The 23,856-nt window shown below is 40.9% G+C and overlaps 2 protein-coding genes across 6 annotated transcripts in view; one reads left to right on the top strand and one right to left on the bottom strand.

Moving 5' to 3' along the window:
* SLC49A4 (solute carrier family 49 member 4) overlaps positions 1 to 4,833 on the bottom strand; it is a 68,964-nt gene extending 64,131 nt beyond the window's left edge. For all 3 annotated transcript variants that reach the window (XR_013957184.1, XR_013957185.1, XM_080620768.1), the window contains exon 1: positions 4,398 to 4,833. Coding sequence is in view for 1 of the 3 variants with exons in the window: in XM_080620768.1 (XP_080476894.1) it covers positions 4,398 to 4,755 (358 nt within the window). In the remaining 2 variants the exon portion in view is untranslated. The remainder of the gene's footprint in view (positions 1 to 4,397) is intronic.
* Positions 4,834 to 5,225: 392 nt separating this feature from the next.
* Positions 5,226 to 23,856, top strand: part of HSPBAP1 (HSPB1 associated protein 1) — a 38,917-nt gene continuing 20,286 nt past the window's right edge. The window contains exons 1-3 of one of the 3 annotated variants that reach the window (XM_080621580.1): positions 15,302 to 15,698; positions 16,714 to 16,813; positions 18,534 to 18,719. In XM_080621580.1, the coding sequence (XP_080477706.1) occupies positions 18,581 to 18,719 (139 nt within the window). In that variant the 5' untranslated portion in view covers positions 15,302 to 15,698; positions 16,714 to 16,813; positions 18,534 to 18,580. Of the gene's footprint in view, positions 5,341 to 15,301; positions 16,814 to 18,533; positions 18,720 to 23,856 lie in introns of those variants that run through there. The other 2 variants (XM_080621578.1, XM_080621579.1) reach the window with 2 other exon arrangements.

Here is a 23,856-nt window from a genome sequence, read left to right as displayed (position 1 = left end):
CTTCCCCTCCCCCCCTCCCCTTTTTTTTTTTTGAACTGAAGCACTAAGTTCACATGTAGCTTTCATTCAATTCAACAGAGCCTCCTGCTGCTCTCACTGGAGTTGACAACACCATTGTCTTTACATAAATGCTAAGCAGAATCAGTTGTTTATGATGAGACTACTCTCTGCAATTCCAGCAACATTTCAGTCAAGTACCAGAAACATCACACTTCCCTTCTCACTGGCTCCTTGGCATTCTGCCCGCACCTTACATCTGTAAGTTTTCCTGTAGGTTGTACTAACCTATCAAAACCATAATGTCTGTATAAACCTTTTCTATTGTTGAAGTCTGTAAATCCTCTTAGCTTGATCTTCACCAAATTATATTAAAGTTTTACAGCCTCACACTGAGTCTTATCTAAGACATCTTTAGCTGGGGCTTACGCTGAGCTTGACCTGTGATTTATCAAATTGGTAATATTGAAATATTGGCCATATATCTTGCAGTCATGCATCTGTGATAAGAAAAGTCTGTTTCCGAAATCATGACAAAAAGGAGCTGAAAATGTGTTTCTTCACCATAAGGTGAAAACTCTCAGACTTCAAAGATTCACAATTCACCTAATTTTGCCCTTTTGTTAACCAAACCCCCCTGTGTTTATGATCACATGGGACACAACAGAGCTATGAAGAGTTCGATTAAAAACTTTGTGTCTTCTTGTCAGTGCTCCCAATTTATATTTACCACCATGTTGTCTGAGAGCCTGAATGACAGACAAGGACCCTGACATGCCAAGCACAACGGAACCACTTAAGAGAAAGAGTCTAACACTCCCTAGATGAACATCCGGGTGGGGGGGGGGGCGGCGGGAAGGAATCAAGTTCACTTGAAGTAGTTTCCCTTCTCTCTCAGTGACTCTAGATGCAAGTTAAAGGAGTCTGAAGGTCCCCTGAAAATAAAATCACTGTTTCTATGCTTGCAGAACAAAATTAAAATCTGGGTACTTTAAACATGAAAGCTGCTACGCAGAATTCTCTTTGTCCATCATGTGTAGTTTATTTTGTACAGAGATTTGTTATCAAGATAATTTTTATATTAGTAAAACCCAATTTAGTATCCATACTCGATATTCATGACTATTTTGTCAGACTGTATTAAAGGACTTAACCTCAAAATTCCCAGATGGAAGAGGTAAGACCTATCAAACGTCTCGGAGAAAAAAAAACAAGTATGACTTAGGAGACAGCAATGAAATCAAGAGTTTGATATTCTGGAAAGGAATAACTAGTCACACAAAAATAATCATGGTTTCAACAGACAAGCCAGTCTCCATTAAAAATTAAAATGTGATTATTGAAGTTTCCTCTCTACTTCGTAATTTAATCACTAGGATAACAATGGTATGTAAATTTAATTTCAGCAAAATAGTTACTAAGAGTGTCCCATGTAAGCAAAACTGCTGAACCCATGAATTCCTCACATTCTCCAACTGCATTGCCTGTGCCAACTGCAAACAGGCCTCCACGAAAAATTCAGGAGACACACCTGGCAGGCCAGGAGGGAAAAGGCCACAAAGGCCAAGAAACCCTTCAAGGTTAGAAAACAAAAAAAACCCCAAACAATTTCTCCATCCTAGATCCCTTCTATACAGAGCTGAAGAACAGATCATCTAGAGCTTATTTAGCATTCCTGTTACTAATAATAAACACTGCTGCTCTCAGAAGACCCCATGCTTCTCTGAGAACCTGTGATGAAATTGAATCATGTAGCCCAAGAAACACTTCTTCCAAGTAGGATTATGAACATGCCAATTGCTGAGTATTTAATCGTTCAACTTCTAATTAGTTAAAAGGTAAATAAATACATAAATAGAACCAAACCCTTATAAGCAGTACTGTAATAAGAATCAAATGCACAAACAATACAAAAGACGTTTGGTATGGAAACAGATTCATGTTTCAAACTATATAAATACTATATGCTACAATGAACATCTGAAAACCAAACAGACAGATGCTTTTGGACTTCATTTGAAGCATCGTAACACAAAATCAGACTTAGCTTACATCAGGCAGCTACTCATCAGTTACAAATACCTCTGACTGAAGCATAGGACTATCTAACAACAGAATCTCCCCTCAAATTCTGACCTGCATAGTCTACAGTATCATACATCTGACACATGCCAAGTTCTACATGTTGACATTTCACATTTTTTTCCTGACAGTTTCTTTACTAGCTAACTCCAATGACAGATGATTGAAGCCAGAGAGTAAATTGTGTCATTTCTCTATATTTTTTTGGTACAGAAAGTAAATCTAGTGCAACAACAAGCATTTGTACTCCAGGCAAGTCAAACGCTGCCCCTGCAAGGTCAGACCTACCCAACTTTACAGCTTTAAAGCAGTAGGGTTAGGCTCCTCCTGGAGCATGCATACTCCAAAGAGCAGGTATCTTCCCACAATATGCCTCCAGTGGAAACGTGCCACAAGGAAGAGTTGGTTAGCAATAGCTCTCCTCTTTGTTCCATGAGGAGCTAAATGGCAGGATTCCACTGTCACTTCCAAAGTGAACGGTGCCACATTCACTGTGGAATCATTCAGACTCAGAAAACAGCATGAAACACATCAGGGCCCCCACAAAATCTGCTGCTGTGCAAAGAACATGCTCCAGAGCACTTAGGTACTCCTTACACATAAAGCCAATGAGCTAGATGCTTTATTTAGGCTAACAATCAAAATCTTCCCCAACAAGGAAAGCAACAAAGCAATAGCAAAGGGGTAGTTCACATCAATATCTTCAATGAAGATGGGAAAAAAAAAACCAACCAAAAAACCCAACACTGAAACCCCAAAAAACCAAACAAACCAAAAAAATGTCCAAGCAATCAGTTACAGTAATGAGGAAAATCTTGTACACATTCTCATTAATACAAGCCACATGGGAAACCATAAAATCCAGCAACCACATTACTAAGCACGCTAAAGAAACAACAAAACACTAATGTTTCTTCTCCTACAAGTTACTTTGAAACTTTTCCAGTATATTTTTGCATGGTTGGGATCAACTTCATAGAAAATGAAGAAATAAGAACACAGACTTAATTCTACAAGCACAGGTTCAAGTTTAGCTTTATTTCCTTCATACCACGGAAAGAGTAATTCTCTGCAATGTGCAAAACAAAACAATTTACTTTAAGATAGCTAACAACACTATTACACAGCAGTCTAAACTGACATTGTTGACTTAAGTCTAATTGCTTGAGAGAAGACTGGCTGTACAGCCGCCATGACCACATTTGGAGAATGTATTTTCAGCCCAATAGGTTGTATTCCTCCAACACCTCTTCAGTTTTAGGAACAGCAATTCCAATTTTGAGACACAAGCCTTCTCAGCTACAACTTTTCTCCCTGCCTGCCTTAAGTCTCCACCTTTTCCCCCCCACGTAAATAAGCTATTAATTCTTAAATAAATGGAATGAGTAGCATTTAACATCAGGAACCACAAGGGTATACAGACTCCTATCTCCTGTTTAGAGGCCTGTTTAAACAGGAATTAAAAGACTAAATGCTTCTATGGGTTTAAGCTCAAACCTGCGGACACAGGTACCTGTCCTCACCAGAGTGATCCCCGGGGTGACCACAAATGAACTGCACAGGCCCTGGGCAAGTTCTCTAGAGACAATCACCATTTTCAGAAGTTTGCTATCGAAATGCAACAGCCTGAACACAAATTAGGCAACTCTTGTGATCGCCTTCTGAAATCCTGAAGCGCAACTTCTCGTTTATGTTCTTTGCCTTACGTTCTCTGTCTTTGAACCTTTCTAGTGGAATTAAAAGCAAACCACTGACTTTGGGTGCAATCTGCTTTTAAAAACGAAGTATGTCTTTCAGGACGCAATGGCTACCACGAACACCGGCATTACTTGGTCCAAACACAGGTGTTTGTTTTACAGCTGATTACCAGAAAAACATGACGAACTCCAGGTCGAGTACCCGCACAGCAATGCCCTGCCTGGAGCACATCTTCAGATCCACAGCTCAGCCACGAGGTAAAATGCCAGCATTCCTCTTAACTTTAGGAACAACTTAAGCACCTTCGAGTGAAAGGCCTTTGATGTGCCTTTGTTTGAGCTGCGTACTGAAAATAGCACTCAAGATGCCTTCAAAGTATTAGTCATTGCCTTTTAAGACCAAGGCCAATAGCCCCGAGCGCAACTGGTGTCCCGGAGACGGCGGCGCCCCCTCCCTCGGCATTAGGACCTCGACGACGCCCCTCACCGAGGCGTCGCCAGGACAAGGGCAGGACCACGGCCATGGGCACGAGCACAGCCACCGCGTCCCACCCGGCACGGGGGAAGCCGCGGAAGCGGAGAGTCCCGTGCCCCGGCCCAGCAGTCCCCGGCCCCGCTCACCCTTCTTGTCCATGAGCCACATGAAGAAGAAGCAGGGCGCGAACCCGATGGGCCCCCAGAAGACGAGCAGGGCGATATCCCAGCCGCTAAAGCCGAAGGCCAGGCGGGCCGAGTTCTGGATGGGGCCCCAGCTGTTCCACACCAGGCCCTGCGAGAAGCCCAGCAGTGAGAACAGCAGCAGCACCAGCCACCGCCGCCCGTAGACGCGGCCTGCTAGCGGCGCCAGCCGCCGCCCCGGCACCGCCGCCGGTACCCCCGCCGGACCCCGCGGCTGCGGCCGCCGCCGTGGCTGTTGCTGCTGTGGCGGCGATGGCAGGAGGGGCTGCCGCTCTTCTACGCTGCTCCAGCCTAAGCCCATCTGCGGGGGCGCTGACGGGGGCCCGCCGGAGACAGGGCCGGGAAAGGGACACCCACACTTCAGCCCCCAAGCGCAGCGGCGCTGCCCCGGCCCGGCACAGCCGCATGCGCGGTCGGGGAGGGCCGGCGGCCGCCTCCTTCCTCCGCCGGCGAGGGGAGGAGGGAGGCGGCTCCGGGGAGGAGATCTGGGCCCGGCACCCGTGGGGAGGAAACCGTGCCGGCTGGCAGCCGCGGGGGGGTGCGGGGCTGGGAACCCCCGGGGAGGGGTCAGCCGGGCAGTCACCCCGGTGGGATAGGGGGTCCGGGCACCAGGACAGGAAAGCGGGAGCTGCCGGTGGGGGCGACGGGCCGCTCTTGTGTCACCGGGGTTGCTAGGGGAACCCCCGCCTTGAGGCCGCTGTCAGCCCCGGCAGTCACGCTGCCACCGCAGCCCCGCCCCGCGCGGCAGGGCGCAACAGGTCGGGCCCGCTACCGGGCCGGGGAGCATTAGCGGGGGGTGGTGCCGAGGAGAGCCAGCCTGAGCCGTCCCGGAGGAAGAGCCGGAGGAGCATGGCGGAGGCAGACAGCCGCCGTCCTGCCGCGCCGGGTAGGTGCCCCGCGCCGCTTCGCACACGCCTAGCCGCGAAGGACACCGCTCCGCCTGTCCCGGGCCCAGCATAGCGCGGTCAGGCTGCCCGGCATAGCGCTGCCCGGCATAGCACTGCCTGGAGTCTGCAGCGCGCTGCGTCTGCAGGCCGTGGGCCGGCGGGCGAGAACGGAGGAGCCTGCGCGGGGCCTCCTAGCCTTTCCCTCAGCTCCTCCTCCGAAACATTTCTCTGTGGCGTCGGCCCGTCACCGTGGCAGTCGCAGAGGGCAGAGCTGGGCTGGCCTTCAGGATGTGTGGGTGCCTCCCTGAAGGGAGCAACCGAAGGCTTCTGAGGGTATCCGTTCCTTTAAAGGGAGAAGTAAATTGTTTTGTGTTGGGTGGATACAAATCAGCCATGCTCCTAAAAGGAAGAAATAGTTGGATTCAGTTACAGCCTGCATTGAAATCCATTTTAAAATAATTCGGATGAATATACCATCATGTGGGTTACACTAAGCTCATTAGAAACTATTATCATTTAAATAGATTGAAGTATATATTCATTCCATTAGGTTGTGTATTTATCTGTATATCTACCATCTGCGCTTGTCATAAAATTAATGGCTTGTTTGCTGCACAGTGCTCATCTTCCCTGAGAATAATAAGTATTTCAGTTTGGCTGGCTTAGGCATTCTGTCACAGAGTCTGGAAGTCGGCTTGATAAATGCCTCTGTGCCTAACTGGGGAGAGCTGCACTGCCGGATCCATACAGACTGGGTTTAGATCCAGTGGCAGTGTTGCAACTGTTACTGTGCTGGGCAGCACACAACTGAATTTCACATGCGGTGTCTACCCCATGGTTTTGCAGCCAAACCCATGCACTCCATAAAATTCTTCCCAAAACATATGGACGTTGCATTTTGTTTAGCCCACACAGCTCTGTTTGCTAGACTGAAGTTCAAACTGGAAGTTGCCCTAGAGGTGCAAAAAGGAAGTTTGTACCAACTAAATCAGCAGAACTATAATCAAAAAGAAAATGAGATTTTGTCTAGAAAAGTTCAGAAATTCCCCAGGAAAAACAAAATTCATGCATAGTTAAATAACAGGGGACACACAATTACAAATTAAAATTCGAGCTTGCTGTGTACAACTGTAGGGATAAACGTACAGTAAAAATAAAGATTCAGATTTGGCCATGACCAAGGGGTATTTCAGTAGTAGTTTAGAGCGCCAAGTAAAATTAATTCCCTGTTTACTAGGTCTTTTTCATGCATTACCATCTCAACACAGTTTAGCCCATGCCAAAATGTTCTTTCAATTTAAAATGGCTATGTTACTACTATAAGTGATTTGGTGGCATTGTGCCAAAGACAAAGTGCTGTCATTTGCGGAAGTAAACAAAGTGAAAGAATACTTCTCTTTGAACATTTTTCAATTAACTGTAGTAATTTGGGGTGGGAGATGACACAACAGGAAGGGGTTTCTTGGTTCTAGTGGCAGGAAATAAGTCAGGTAAGGCTGTGTTCTTTAACTGCAAAACTTGCCTCTTGCCTAGTATGACCTGCAGAGTAAAATGAAAACTTGAATATAAGCAGGATAACTCTTTGATAACTTATTCAAGCACTTCATCTTATGATGGGTTTAAAGACATTTTGACTCTTACGTGGGTCAGCAAGAAGAATATATGAGAAACAGTGACAAAAGAAAGTAGCTGTCAAAATGGGCTTAGAAAATCTAGATGTGTTTATTGGTGACTTGATAATGATTTAAATAACTTATTTTAATTGCTTGATTTGAAATCACTCCATCTTTTCATAGCTTCACAACCCATATGTGTATCTTTCAGTCATGGCCTGACCTTTTCTATTGCAGCTATTTAATTAACACAGTGTAATATTCTGCGTGAATTATTCTTGTTTTCAGGATATGGTACCATTTAAATTTGTTAATGTAAAGGAGCAGTGCATTGTTGATAAATTGTTGGAAACCAAATTAGCTTTATCTTGCAGCTAGCTGATTGCATTATTTCACTCATGGGTATAATACTTCTCTAAATATGCTAATTTCTCTTTGTGTGGTGACATTTTTACTGTTCTCATTACTGACATTTGTAATATTTGGGGTGGGGAAATCTTTTTTTGCTTTAACCTCATTATAATGTAGCTAAAGGTATTTGAATATTCTCAGAAAAAGTGCATATATATTTAGGCAAGTGGAAAGGTGGTTTTGTCTCCTGGCCCAGAACTTTCATGCCTATAGCAGGACCTGAATGGACTTAAAAGCACCTAGATCCAAAATGATGATACAGAAGCCCATCGAGTTACTAATTGCCCAACCATGATAGCGTATCTGTTAGTAGGTGCCTCCATTTCAAACCTCAAAGCTTTCAAGGTGATTGCATCTATGTATGTGTTTCTACCTCCCTGTGTCTGGCCTAAAACTTTCTAGAATTCAGCTTAGGAGGAATTGGTGGCCTGGAGCTCTGACAGACTAGTGGTGATGGATAAAAATTACATAGCTGAAGCTGTTATTGCTGCCAAATGCTCATCCCATCCCTGAGGCAGGCCTGGCTGATCCACTTATGAGTTGGCACCTAGACTGTGCTGATTTAAGCCTGGCTTATTAAGATAAACTGAAAGCTTTGACAGGTTTGTTATAACCTTGAGGCATCTGGAGAGGTTAATTCAGCTTAAACATACCTATCATGAGCTGAGCAGTTCAGGAGAGTACCCCCTGTGGTGCAGCCCCCAGTTCCTAGCGTATTAAGAAGTGCCATTTGCTCTCCAGTCATCAGGTTTTAAAACAAGTTTGCTCTCCGTGTGACTGTCTTCAGAGAGATTCAATGAACTTCAGCATCCCCTTGTTTCTTACACCTCTTCCAACAACTCCTAACATCATGTGTACAATCTTGTACTTTCTTGTGTCAGCTCAGACCTTGAAATCTGACAAGTAGCAATAGCATACCCTATGAAGGCTAGAAGCATTTTGGCACAAAATGGGCAGGACCCAAAATTCATTCAAAGATCCAAAGTGACATTTAGCTAATTCTGAATATTCCTTTTAGCATCCAAAGAGCAGCCTGTTTTCCAGGGATTTCCCTCAACTCCAGACTTCCAGACAATGTAGTTTCAGAGCTGCCATAAAAAGCGCTAGTGTAGCAGGGAGCTGTAACAGTTGTCTTCTTTACACCCTGTCTTAAACCACATCTTTTGCCTGTGAGGTGTGAGCAAATCCCATTCTTCCCTCATCAAGTTTTGACATCCATTTCTTATTAGTTACTTAGGAACAGGTTGCTCAGGATCTGCTGTGTTTTGGGCTTCATGTGGGCACCTTCCAATCTGTGCATTCAGTACCTTTCAGCATCTTTTCTTGCCTTTTTCTACTGGTAGAAGTAGAAAGAAGTAGAAAGAAGTAGGCAGACTTCCAGTTCTAACATCAGACAGCAATTTTCTTGAACTTCAGGAGGATAATGGTTTTACAGTGCTTCTTTCTTTTTTCTAGTATCAACAAGAAACAAAAATACAGACACATCTTCAGCTATGAAAGTTGAACAATTTCATTCTTAAATTCAAGTATCAATGTTATCCAATGGGCATTCACTTATAGCTTTTGATTGCAGGCTCTGTATAGTCATGTTGCAAAGTGACCCTTGTAGTGGAGATGATCAAAGGTTTGTTGCAAGTCAGAGCCTGTTGCAAGGTCCTTTAGGGAGATGTGGAATAGCTTGTTTTTCTTACGGAGTTTACCTTTGTGGTTGGCCAATGAAAGACATCTCAACAGATTCCCTGTAGACTATGCTGTAGGTTCTTTACTGTAGCTCTCAAAAGGCATATGCAAAAGTTACACCTGTCTTGGGCTTTGAGTACATTTAAAGCATTTTGTAATCCATTTCTGCTTGTTCTGCTATTCATCACTTGCTTAATGATTAGCAGATTAAGATTGTTTTCTTTGCATAGGAGGTGGAAGTTGCATGGTATCTTTCATCTAAACTCATTTTGATGGCTACTTGCCTACCTCACTTGGACAGCCTTCAGGCTCAGTGTCTTAGATATTTTAGGGATATTACGTTGGAGCTCCAAGCTCAGCAGACCATGGTCCCTATGTTCTTTCATTTTATTTAAAGCCAACATGTTCAAGTAACTGCAAACAACATCAATGGAGTATTTTGCATCCTAGAGATTGGTTTCCCTGCATTCCTGAAAGCCTGAGGATGGTGAAAATGAATTGAGTCACATGAGGATGTTAGGCTTGAGTTGGGAACATAGGGTGAAAATCTCCAGCTGTCTCCTAGGGCAAGGACTGCCTCAGTGTAGATCTCATTTTTTCAGATGCCAGCAAGAACAGCTGGTCATATTGCTCTGGTACTGGTCTCTCTATTGAGTCTCTGGTAAATGTGATTTTCATTTCTTATCAGACTGTGTCATTGTTCTTCTGTTGTCTTATGTCAAAGCAACAAGAAGTAACTTAATTATTGCTCTGATATAATTAATGGTATAGGCATTAAAGAGTTTATTTCTGTTGGTCTGGCTAGTCCCACTTGGCTGTCATACTGCAGATATGCTGTGCGCTTTCCAAATGAGTCTTCTGTAGACCTGATTGTCTGGGTAGATGTTTGGGGTCAGATCCTTACTGAAGACGTAATGCTCACAAAATGTTGTTTGTCTGTTTGTGACTCTCTACTATGTAATTCTGTATAGAAAGAAGAGGCTAAATTGATTATTTATGTGTCTGCGCTTTTCTGAATGGGGGCATACATGATTTTGAGATTAAATTATTCTATGCTTTGTGATCGCAGAGACAAGATTCTTGGGAGTAGATACGGTAGCACAAGATTTTTATTTCCATTAGAGTATTTCAATGAGGTAAGGCAGTTTGGATGTCTTGGTATAAAAGTGCAACTTTAATCTTTTGCAATTTTATTGTTTTGCAATAAAAAAAATCAGAAGCTCATTTTAGATTTCTAAGTACTGGGTGCTTTTGAAGACAGGCTATAGAAGATTTTACTGCTTCTGATACTAATACTGAATTAGCAAATGGCTGACAGAGTGACATTAATGTTCAAAAGGAATCTGAAAATATTGAAACTCATCTACTGAGAGGACTTTTCCAAATACACTAATAGGCTGACAAATACTGAGTTTTAGTAGATTTTGCATATAGCAATAAGCTTCCAAAATTCAAAGCAGCAGCCCTACCATGGTTTCTTCTAAAATTAAAGGTCACCTTCAGTCTGCAGAAGAGCAGGTGCAGCTGATTAGAGCAAGAGTTCATGCACATCTGAGTGGAGTCTTGGCCCTACATCTTGGGCCTAGATCTTTTCTGATATTTAGCTCTTAGTGTTTGTAGATAAAGCAATTTTGCAGGCAGTTGTTATTCGAAAAGAGAAACAAGATCTCTGGAGAAGATGGTAAAGATATGTTGACATCACTAGCAGCAGATTGTTGTATCATGAAGCTGTGAAAGATAAGCTTCTATGTAACAAGTTGTGCTTTTCCAGTAAAAATTAGTTTCTTTTATGTTTTATATTATATTAAAAATCAGAACTAACATTATGAAATTTTAAGGTTGCAAATTAGATTTGAAGAGCTTGGTAGCTCACATTTTGGTGAGCTGTATTAAGTCAAATGTGTCTTTAACTCTACATTATGTTAAAGCAAGATTTTACATTCTTTATATGAACCCCAAGATTCAAAACATACACTGTTAACAGTTTTTCACAGACAGATTTCATGTTGCTGCATAAGAACCTTTATAAAGAGAAATAGCAACTTGAAACAAAGGTTAAACTCACTTCTACTTGTTTTACCCATGTTGAAAGAAATGAAATTATGTAAACAGATGGAATAATAGGCTTTTTGTTTAATATTCATATAATAATGCCAATCCCATAATCTAATACCCTGATTGTGCACATTGGGTTTTGTGCACTTCAGAAACTGTTCCAGAGGTTCATATGGTGGGTTTCTCTGTTTTCTGTCAATGCAATAATTTATTTAATTCCAAAGTACTTCTTTTATTCTTTTAATGTATAATTTCGTGTTGACAATTATACCTCTGACTCAGCGTTAATCATAATTTGTATCTTGTGTATTATAATACTGAACAAAGTGATGAATACTTCCATCATAACCCCTTTGTCAATCAAATTCAAAAGGCTGTTTTATTAATGACTATTTTTTACAGTGGCTTATGGGAAAAAAATACTTTTAGAAAACTGTTGACTATTTACTACAGTAGCTTGGGAAAAGGGTGTGGTTTAGAACGTTTCTTTTGTTGCTGTTATTTTGAAGTTCTTGTCTAGTTTGCAGGATAGTGCAACAGTAAAGTCGTAAATGGCTACAGTTTCTGACAGAGAATTTTATAGGGTGCATTCATCAATTTAAGAGTCATGCATTCATATTTACTACGAACAAGGAACAGAAAAAGAAATAAACTTCACTTACAACTTGAACAAATTCTGTTCTTCTTAGAAATATAGTTGTTAATTCCCTGATGTGCTGGTTGCTTTACCTTCAACCATAATGTTATATGAGTATTAAGTTTTGTATTAAATTTCGCACCTATTAGGAAATGTTGTGAGAAATATGTATCAGTGCCAGTGGGGTATTGGGAAGAAATGGGTTTGCTACTGAATTTCCTCAGCAGCAGGTGGGTATGATTTACTGCAAACAGACAGAAAGGTGGAATTGCAGCAGCCTAGCTTAAGGAAGAACAGTCTCTCCTTTGGAGAAACTCTTATATCCTGGTGGAAGGTTTTGGTCAAAAGCCATAGTGTTTTCTTTCAAAAGAAAATGAAATACCATTTATCGAACATACATTTATCTGCAGTTCCGTTGTGTTTCACTTTGCTTTCAGCAGTTTTGACAATAAGAAGATACAAAGTTCATATACATTTAGTATGACTTCTGTTGGTTGTACATATCCTAATTTTCTCAGATTTGGGGGAGGGGGAAAGAAGGAGCTATTTCAAATGGTAGAAGATGCTGGCATGGGCTTTCAGGACAAGGAGGGAAAGAAAAACATTTCTACTAGAGAAGACTGGAGGAGCTCACATCATTCTGTATTGCTCATTAGCTGAAAAGGGATGTGACTGTCTTCTAAAAGTGCAGTAGGGGGTGGAAGGAGAAGAGACAACAGGTAGAAGCTGGCCAGTGTTTCAGGAAGAGCTTTCCAGGAAAAGCCCTAGGGGATTTCAGGAGACATTTCATAAAGGTATGCTTGAGATGATACACTGTCATTTAGAGCAGCGGTGGGAAGTCCCTCCTAGTGCTGTATTATGGGCTCGGCCTCCTATTCTACCCCTAAGAAGTCTGTCAGCTATTTCCTTTTCTTTATCAGAAGGACAGTTTGAGGTTTGAGGGCATAGCCCACACTCTTATCTTGCTTCATGTCTTGAGTCACTCAAGGCTTACTAGAAAAACTGTGAGATGCTCAGCCCTGCCACAAGAGGACAGGAAAATGAGTGTAAATACAGGTTCTTTGGTCTGTTTCTTCTCTTTTGAAACCTCCCTTCCATGACAGCAGATGCAGAGGGCAAGGAAGAGTGTGTTGACTTGAGGCTACTGAAGTAAGCTTCAGGTGCCAGTCTTACCAGTGCAGACTGATCTGTGCAACTGCTTACTATCTGTCAGTAGCCAAAATATGTATGCAAATCTAGGTTAGATGCCCCCTGGCTATGCTGCATCTGCAGTATTGACATTTCTGGAGTAAAAAATAATAGTAACAGCAATAACTGGTCAGGAAGTAATACCAAGATGTCCATGCGGTATATCCTAAAAACTACTCATGTATATTTCAAATGCATTCTGTTTGCTCAGAGTAGGCTGATTATAGTGCATAACATTGTAATCACATGCAGATTGTTTAAAGTTGTTATTTAATATAGAGAGTTAACGTACTGTGAAATCATTAAGAATGACCTCCAAACCAAGTCACTTCTATTTGGTTTGGGGAGTTTCCCCATCCTTTACACTATCTTCTTTTTACCTACTCCTGTTTGTTGGATAGTTAAGATTTTGGAAGTTAGTTGATTTTTTGAATAACCTGGCTGCTCTGTATTAATGTATTCAAAATTCCAAATTTTGCTTTTAACTTTTTCTATTTTTTGTAAAGAAATAAGAATAATGAAACATTACAGATTTACAAGAAAAACAATTTCATGATTCTTATACCAAATACGTTGCCAGGATTTCCTTGTACTCCCTCTTTCAGAAAATAATTTTAATACCTCTTAATTAAATCTCATATTTAAGCAGCAGGGTGTTTTGGCAGAAGCCAACTACCACGCAATAATGAACTCTTATAATGTGCTAAATTATTTTAAATGAATGACAGTACACTTAACTTTTTAATGACAGTACATTTAACTTCTGAACAACTTTGATCAAGTCCACTTTTCGTCAGACTGCCTGCTGTGCTAAATTCTTTATTCCCAAATCCCACTCAGTTATTCAGAAAAATTGTTAATCAGAAACATTAAATTATTTTCTCTCTTACAAGCACAAAGTCTACTGGAAAGTACTTAGCCAATTCATTGCTTTTCTTTTACCTGCCCTCAGTGCTGAGTCTGGATGTGTCTTCATATTTGACAACACATGTAAAGACGACTGGAGACCTTTGTTTTTTTAATTGGAAGATCTCCATTTCGCAATGTGTTACCTTTCTACAGAACACATACCTTTTTCGCCAATTATATAAGCTGTCATGGTTACAAAACTCAAGCTAAAACATGGTTTGGTGTTTCAGTTCCTGGTTGGATTCTATACATGCCTTGTGTAAAGTCAAAACATGTGGCAAATTATTCCTGCTTCCTTTTGTACTGTGAAGGCACATCATTTGTGGAGCCTAATAAAAGGAACTAATTCAAAGTATTCCTTTTCTCTTTTGGGTCAGAGTACAACTGAGAAAATGAAGACTCCTGCAGAGCTTTTCTTTCAAAGGGAAGACGCATTTCTATTCTCTCCTGCTACCTGATCTCGTGTAGGAATTTGATATCTAATGCCCAAGATGTGCCATGGACATTTTGTTTCTTTGCAACATTTTTCTTTTTTTTTTTTTTTTTAATACCTTTTACTGATAAACATCTGTGTCCAAACTGTTTGCCCTTATACATGCTATACAACCTCAGGTTTTGCCTATTAATTATATCCATTTCAGGTTAGGAAATAATGAGAAGCAAGAGCCTAGCTTATGAGGTCTCTGTGAAGCTATGATAATAACTAAGGAAAAGATTATTATGATTTTACATTACATATTTTTCTGCTAATCTATCTTTCAAGAGATGTCTTCAGATATCTCTTTTAATTACTTTTTACCACTCCTACAGCATATAGTTCCATCAGAAATCTGTTGGTCATAAGCAGAGTTCCCCAAATTATCATAATACCTATTTGATAACAGAATATGGCATTTACCTTTCATTGTGTGCCCTTTCTCTAACAGGCATTTAGATATGCATGACAAATATAGGAAAATCATTATGTCTAGCTGACTGCTGTTCTCACCAAGGAATACATAAAGCTGAATCAAGACACTTAAAGATTCTTCACACAAAGTCAGCAAGAATCCCCATTTGTCTTTGGAGAAAAACACTAATGTTCATTTATCTAATGCTTTACTTTTTCTAAAACATTTCACACTTCACTGCTGATTGTATCATATGTATTGTATGTGATTATATATGTCAGGAAAAGATATATACTCATTTAACAGTGATTTTAATACTGTTTGAAGATAGGAATGATTAGCATCTTGCTTAAACAGACTGTCCTCTTTCATTGTTTCTAATTTTTACAGGGGAATAGGTTTACAACTGAATAAAGCATGATGACATGACAAAAACTCCAGCAAATGTTCAGTAGAGTAGATATAATCAGATAGAATGTACCCTCAGCAAGTTTGCTGACGCTACAAAACTGGGAGGAGCAGATGGCACCCCAGAGTGCTGTGCTGTCATTCAGAAGGATCTAGACAGGCTGGAGAGATGAGCATGAGAGGAACATGTTGAAATTCAACAGACGAGTGGAGGGTCCTGCACCTGTAGAGGAGTCACCTCCTGCATCAGTACAGGCTGAGGGCTGATTTGCTGGAAGGTAGCTCTGCAGAGAGGGACCTGGGGATCCTGGGAGTCCTGGTGAACAGCAAATTGTCCATGAGCCAGCAGTGTGCCCTGTGGCCAAAAAGGCCAATGGGCGACATTAGGAAGTGTCCAATTCCAGGCTCCCCAGTACGACAGAGACATGGAGTTCCCAGAGCAGGTCCAGGGAAGGGCTACTGGAATGATTAAGAGTCTGGAGCATCTCTCCTATGAGGAAAGGCTGAGGGAGCTGGGCCTGTTTGGCCTAGAGAAGAGAAGGCTCGGGGGAATCTGATCAATGTATGTAAGTATCTGAAAGGTAGGTGTCAAGAGGAGGGGCCAGGCTCTTCTTGGTGGTGCCAGGGGATAGGACGAGAGGAAACAGGCATAAACTAAAGCACAGGAAGTTCTGTCTGAATATGAGAAAGAACTTCTTTACTGTGAGGGTGACTGAGCATTGGAATAGGTTGCCCAGGGAGTCTGTGGAGTCTCCTTCCCTGGAGATATTCAGGAGCTATCTGGACACAGTCCTGAGTAATGTTCTGTAGATGACCCTACTTGAACAGGGAGGTTAGACTAGATGACCCCCAGTGGGCCCTTCCAGCCTCAGCCATTCAGTGATTCTGTCTAATTGTGGGTTTTGTCTGGCATTTGAGCAAACTCTTGAGCTCTGAGCTTCCTACAGTATATTCACTGTGGTTGAAACCACACCTTTTAAAAGCACAATATGCGTGTGGAAATCATGTCAGAAAGCCACACAGAATCAACACTTGGTTTGAGTGAGTCTTCTTGTCTCTCCCAGTAAAATTTTGGCTTTCAGCAGATTGAACTGTTGACTGAAGTTACAGGATAAACCTGAAGCTTTTGCAATGAAACTCAGCTTTACAAAATCCTCAAAAAAAAAAAAAAAAAAAAAAAAAAAAGCACCAGTTTCTTGCATTCCTTTGGATTTTTATATTCTAAAATAATTAAATGTACTGTCCTTAAAACAAAAATGATTGAGTAGTCAAAAAGACAGCCATGTGGTGATAAACTTGTCCTAAACAGGAGTAATTTCATTTTTATGAGTTGAAAAATCTGAGAGGAATGTAAGGCCAGCCAGCTTCCTCATCATGAAAGCTGCCTCTGTATGATATTATAATTGCACTGCTTGAAGACAGAAGAAGTTTTATAAACCCCATAGGAGTGTTCAGATCTGGACTGAGTTTTGCCTTAGTCTTTGAACAGTGTCAGTGAAAAAACATGCTGAGCTTTACACTCTTACCATGCCTACAGCCAGCTCCTGGTATCTTCACTAACACGTGCCATTGTGTCTGCAGATGGTCTTTCTGCCTTACCTGCACTTATTCCCGCTTGGTGTACTGACCTATTGCTCAGAAACTGCTAGAGCCTCCTTCTGGGGGTAGAGAAGACCATATGGTAAGACATACGGTCCCCATGAGGCCTCCTTATGTCCGGGTTGTGCAAGTTGCTGGAGCGTGAGACTGAAGGCCAAGAGTCGTAGACATCTCTGTGTCACAGCAACACCATCCTGTCAAGTGTTGCTCTGCACATGAAAAGAAACTTGGAAATGTGGAAAACAAACTCCCTCCTGTCATCTGCCTTAAAAAAGAGAAGCCACTTAAAAATTTTATGTTCCGTGAGTCTAAAATAGCAGAGGTGCTTAGTTTTAAAGCTTCAGGATGGAGTTTTCATGAGTGAAAGGAAAGAGGGATTCAGTTTCCCTGGAAGTCTGGGGGAAAAGGGACCTCAGCCCTGATACCTCCCACCAAATTCGTGTCAGGATAGCAGCTTAATCTAGAAAACAGAAAGTACAGCTATGCTGGAGTATAAACCCTGTTGAAAGAAGGGGGACTCACAAAAGTCACCAAAGAGATACAGCATACAGCATGCACAGGGCTCCTCTTATTCCTACCATTTGCACTTCAGCATGCATGTATTTATTTTAAACTGTATGTTTGAAACAATCCTGAAGAACCCTCATTGGTGCCATTGTTCCCAGTGAGTCATCTTCTGTGTTTTCCCCAGCTGGCACTGCAGGGCTGCCCTCTGTGGGACTGGCTGGTTCTCCATTACGTGTCCCACCATTCACACACAGCGAGAGCACCCAGCAGTAAATGGGATTTTTTTCTCCTGTTTTCCTGATTTAACCCATTGTGCATACCAGACCGTGATTTGACCCCTAAATAGAGTGATTGAATTAGGGTTTTTTATTGTAAATGAGCTGCTAGGAGTCATGGGGAACCAGACGTATCAGTTCAGTATGTTAAGTCTTAGGTATTACAAGGATACAATTTCTGGATGAGTTAACTTCAGTAGAGCTTAAAATAATGAGTGGATATTTTTATGATCCAAAGTTGTAGTGCATTGCTTCAGCTCTATGGAGCTGTTATGTGTTGAGTTTGTTTTTTCTTTTAAAATGTTTTCCTTCTCAAAATATCCCTAAAGAAAAGTTGTCCTGAAAGTGCTGAATTTAGTAAAGGTTGCCACCTTTTCAGCTTCACAGTTTCAGTGGGGGATGTAAATAGCAAAGAAGTAAATGGAAATCTTGGGTTAGCTTAGGTTTCGGATTGGCACAATAGCCATCTTCTAAAATTCTGTAGACAAAAATATATTTTTAAACACTTTTTAAATACCCGCTTTCTAGGTTATGCTGCTGTTCCTTGGTTCAAATCAAATGCATAGGAACCTGGTTTGCTATCTCTGATACTGAGTTACACTTCTTGGAAAGAATCCCATGCAGGAAGACTGTTACTCATAAAATTTATGTTCTCTAAACTCTTGGACATTATTTGTAAGGATTTTTTATTGCTAGCCTAATCCTAAGCAGTTTGGCTGTAGTGCTTTATTGCTAAGCTACAACTGAAAATTCTAAACACATGCCTATTTTTATTTTTTTATTACATTTTATGTCCTAATACACCGCTTTAATTTAGTGTAAGAATGTTCTTTCAGTTTTTGCAGTAGAAATTTAACTTTAAAAATATCTACAAGTGTAAGAAAACAATTAACATAAAGAACATGTTCTTAATGTTTCATGTGCTGTGCTAGGATGGTGGTAGGATGTAGTAGGCTGATGGTAGGCAACACTTCATGTATCATAAATCATCTCTCTAAAGCTGTTTTTTTCTTTACGTAGGTGAAGATGTCAAGCCATTTACTCCTGAGAAAACCAGGGAAATTGTGATGTCTCTACAGCAACCTGCAGTCTTCTGTAACATGGTTGGTGACTGGCCTGCCCTGCACTGGAATGCAAAATACCTTTCTGCTGTGTTGGATGGAAAGACAATCCAGTTTAGGCTAGGCCTGAAGACCACGGATTTAGGTGAGACCGAAGTGAACAGCCATTACATGTCACAACTCTTCCTCAGTTTCTGCAAGTCTCTGACTCTCCATTATCATTATGCACTCTCTTATGTATTGCTTTTCACTGCAGGCTTTGATTTTAGGACATGGGATTTGACCAACAGTAGAACACTCTTTTTCTTGTGTATTTATTTTTAGTAGAAATGTGGTGGGTAACGCTAACATACAAGAATCAAGCATTTCCAATCCTAACCATTCTATGATTCTGTGATCTCAGTGTTCTTTCCTTGTTTTGTAGTGTGTGTATTTGGTTCTGGTCTTAAACATGATTCAGTTGTTCACGTGACCTAAGTTTCCATATCTGCAAAGTACATTCTGAGTACATTAAAGAATTAGCCAATTAACCAGTCTATCTTGGGGTTTTTTATCTGTCAAATGCTGATAATTCTCACCTTTCTCCAGAGATTTTGTAAGGCTGTGAGGCTGTGATGGTTTTCAATACTTTAAGGTACTGTGATGAAAGATGCTGTAGAAGTATAAAGCATTAAGAAAATCACTTGACACCAGTACAATAATTTCACCTCTAACCCTCTAGATTCACTCAGGTATCTAGGAACATGCCATGAGAGAAAAACTATTTTTGCACTTGATTTTAAATACTGCAACCAATGTCTGCCTGCAGCCACACAACGTTAGTCATAGTCTATCCATGGACAGTTTCATAACAGCAAGGGGAGGTAGAGGAAACATGCTCCAAGGTGGCAATCTGCTAGCCACTTCAGAGGTTATGCATTGCTTTATTTTTGTGCCCTGTACATCCTTTGCCCTCCCAACCACATACCAAAATACATTTTACTGTGCACTTTCTACCTTTTCCCTGAAGTATCTTGTCTCCCTTCAGTCTTCTTTTTTTTTTTCCCTAATCTTCAGGGATGTTCAGTATAAGTAATGTTTTTAGACCCCTACCTAGCTATTTGTTCTGTACTCTTTTAATCTTATTTAGTTGGACTACCTCTTTCTTGGAATGTAGGGCTTGCAGAAGAGGCTCTACCAGTTCATATGGAAGTGGTAGAATTTCATCACATTGTCTTACTTAACAATACTGTGTGAAATTTGCTATCTTTACAGCATCATGACCATATTATTTCATGTTCAATTTTTTGCAAGAGAAGTGATGAAACACAGAGAAGTATTAGAGGGAAAATGTGTGGTGTTTAGGGTTTCAAAGCATTTTACCATCATGGTTTAATGATTCCTATGTCATTCCTAGGAAAACAGATGTTGTTTATTCATTTTCTACAGATAGGATAACTGAGGTATAGAATTAATGTTGGTACACATCTTAACACCAACATCTCTATAGTTTAACAAGGTATGAGCCAGTTCTTGTACTACATGTAAAAGGCATCCCATTGCCAATGGGGAAGACATTGCATATATGTGACATTTTCCTTATACCTGTTATCTCAGTTGTAATACACAAAGCTTACCAGGTAAAAGGATAGTTTTGGTCCTACTCTCCATTCATTAGTAGGCACCTTTTGAGAGTCAAATGCTATTGTCAACTGGGAAAGCTTCTGATGGGATTGATGGAGTGTTATGTAGCTAAGTGATGGATTGATGTTACCAACTAAGTAGATAAGAGCCATCACATAACAATAACTTGTAGTCACTAGGGATATAGAGTGGATTTAAATTGGAACTTGTATCTGAAAGTTGCATCTATCTGTATTTTTGCTTTTTTTTCTAAAGACATCAGTCCATAGGCAGTAATCAGTTTTTCTCCAGGAACTTCCATTATATGCTAATATGAGCTAGAAATGTCTTCAAGAAGATGGGTAGAGCCTTCAGGGTTTATTTTGTAACTGAATGAGACCAGTGATGCTATAAAAAATTTGCATTGTAAGGATATATTAGTCAAGCCATTAGCCAAGCCATTTCAGAGTATGAAATAATGTAATACATTTTATGTGCCACTGTCATTTGGAAGATGGTTGATCTCACTCTTGCATGCTTAACATTGTTTTTTAACGAGGGCCTCCCTTTCTTAACATTGTTGTTGCTAACTTTCCCAGATGAAACAGAGGCAGTGATGTGGTTAGAGAAAGCAACAGGAGAATACAACTAAAATTGTATTTTATTATTTATGGGAATATTTATCCCATGTTTACAGTAGATTAATTGCTCTAAGACTAGACAGGACCAGTCCTGCCACTGAGTTGGAAACAGCTACAAGAAATAAGCTGTTCTGCTTGTAGGTGTATTTTAGCTTGAGTTTCTGAGGTTATTTAAGCCACAAGATTCATATGGAAGCTCCAAAATTATTTGTGACCTCTTACTATGACAACTTCTTCTCTTTCTTTAGTGCTATATCTGCAGCATGGGTGGGGATTCCCAAAGATTGTTTAATGTAAAAATGTTGCAAATGGAGGAACTTGGTTGGAGTTGCTTAGATTTTATATTGCTTTTCTTGATAGCTTAGAAGCTCTGGAGGCACACGGAAGGCATATTTGAAACATGGAAAATGTGGGACCTAGGAGTATTATCTGTGTGAATTATATGTACCTACCTAAGCTTGTGTATTTGGTAGTGTTCTGTCTGATACGCAAGCTAAACAACGTGTTCATAAGAGGGGAAAAAGTACAGTGTTGACAGAGATAAGATACCTCCAGAGACAGTATCAGTGTTCATTACACAAACAATGAAGGTGCTATTAATCAGGAAATCCCTACCCATCTAGTTCCAACGACACTAAAAGATTTCTTTTTCTGAAGTGAAATAAAGGTACAGAAATAAAGCTACAGAAGTAGAGTTTCTGGCGGCATTATAGCCCATCTAAATTTCTTTTCCAACCTAAATAATTCTTTATGAATTGTTATAAACAATGATTTAGAATTTTGATCATTTAGTTCCAACCCCCCTGCCATGGGCAGGGACACCTTCCACTAGACCAGGTTGCTCCAAGCCCCGTCCCACCTGGCCTTGAACATCACCAGGGATGAAGTTTTCATAACTTCATTGGGCAACCTGTTCCAGTGTCTCACCACTCTCACAGTAAATATCTTTTTCCTTATATCCAACCTAAATCTTCCCTGTTTAAGTCTGAACCCATTACCCCTTGTCCTATTACTACAGTCTCTAATGAAGAGTCCTCTCCAGCATCCTTATAGGCCCCCTTCAGATATTGGAAGGAGGTGTCCACGCAGCCTTCTCTTTTCCAGGCTGAACAGCCCCAACTTTCCTAGCCTGTCTTTGTATGGGAGATGCTACAGCCCCTTAATCATCCTGGTGGCCCTCCTCTGGACTTGCTCCAACAGCTCCATGTTCTTCTTATGTTGAGGACACCAGAAGTGCACACAGTGCTGCAAGTGAGGTCTCAGGAGAGAAGAATAGAGGGGCAGGATCACCTCCTTCAACCTGCCGGTCACGCTTCTTTTGATGCAGCCCAGTATACAGGTGGCTTTCTGGGCTGCGAGCGCACACTGCCGGGTCACGTTTTCTGGTTGTGTAGTAAAACAAAAGGTGAGTTTACTGTGGGGAAGCTGGAGATAACAGGAAGTTGTGATGTTGATCAGTTGTAAGTCACAAGATCTCTGGAGGAAATTTAGAGATGCTAGATAGAGCTGATGCTGTCAGAAATGCAGCTGGATAGAAAAGGGCTGCAACTTGAACATTTGCCCAAGAGGTTTTACCACTAGGGATGGCAAAAGAATTCAAGCCTCTGAGGTTTGATATAGAGAAGGACTATAAACATGGCTGTAGACTCAGTAGCTGAATGGGAGGCTGAAAATACAGTACAAATATCATACACTGACAGTCGCATAAAGCTGAGATTTGAGGTGTTTATTGGACTTGGATGTGGATGACCAGTTTTCTGGTTTGTTAATGTGTCTGTGCTTTGTTATAGTATTAAATGGCTATTCCTTTCTTGGATTATTCATTTAAATATTTTTAATTCTCCAGCAGCTGTGAATAGACATTTGTTTTTCTTTCAAGCTTAAAGAAATGGAAGAGACATTTCGCTTGCATTCTTACTGGAGCTTTAGAGTATTTCCTAAGGCTGTTATGCTTTCTTCAGTACATTGCATTGCAATGTATACATTGCAAACACTGTCATTCTGAGTAGAACAGAATTTGGCATCTCTCAGGACCAGATCTTAACTAAGGAGGGGAGCTGCTTCCTCCAAAGAGCACTTCTTCCCTCTCTCCCTTCCTCTCTTCGGTTTGAATCTGTGGCATTAAGTGGGAGAGAGGAGGACTGTCATGTCTTCATATACCGTGTCATCAGACATCACTGGTAACTTTAGACTTACTACATAGATTAATCTACAATTTATCATTTATGAAGCACCTTCATCTTTCAGTCATTAAGTATTAGCAAACTGGTTAATAATGTTCTTGCTTTCACCTGCCCATTGCTAACATTTTCACCCTAGTTACAGTCTACAAATCCATTTAAGCAATCTGTCTAGATTGCCCAAATATGTTTTTTATAACTATTTCTTTTTCTATAAGCACCCACACTTTGGAACTGAACAAGTTATAAATTAAACCAAGAATTCTGTCCTGAGAAGATTGCATCCTAGAAGATACTCTTGCTTTTCATAGTTGGATTTATTTTTTTAAAGCTCAGAGTAAAATACCCTGTGAGGTAGAAAGAGCATATTTCTTGCCTTTAAAACACTTGCTCCCAAGTTATCTTGGATAAAAGGCAGTGTTCTAAGCACTCTGTTCTCATCAAAATAATACAGATAGTGATTGTATCTTCTATCTAATTTTTCTATCAGACCAGCTTTTAGAAAACTTATGTGCATTGCATTAATGACTGGCTATCAGGAGAGGGCATTGAACTGCAATACAGACAGGGAACCAGATATATGGGGTTTTGGTTATGGCAGGTGATTTATGTGTCTTGTATTCAGTTCTTAGGAAGCCCTTTCCACACACAGACCCAGGATACAGGTTGCTGAATAGTGAGGTTTATCATACATTTTTAGTTAATGAATTTGATAGTGAGGTGAAGGTAACCTACTACCTAGGCTACTACAATGGAAAAGGGCAAAATGATAGCGATAAAGGCCTGTAAAAACTGTTCTTCCACCCAGAGGGAATAAGAACAAATGCATGACTCTATGGGAATTGCTGCAATAACAAAA

The sequence above is a fragment of the Psittacula echo genome (genome assembly GCF_963264785.1).
Source record: "Psittacula echo genome assembly, chromosome: 6".
NCBI lineage: Eukaryota > Metazoa > Chordata > Aves > Psittaciformes > Psittacidae > Psittacula > Psittacula echo.
The sequence above is the reverse complement of the archived record's forward strand: the minus strand, read 5'-3'. Positions and strand labels throughout refer to the sequence as shown.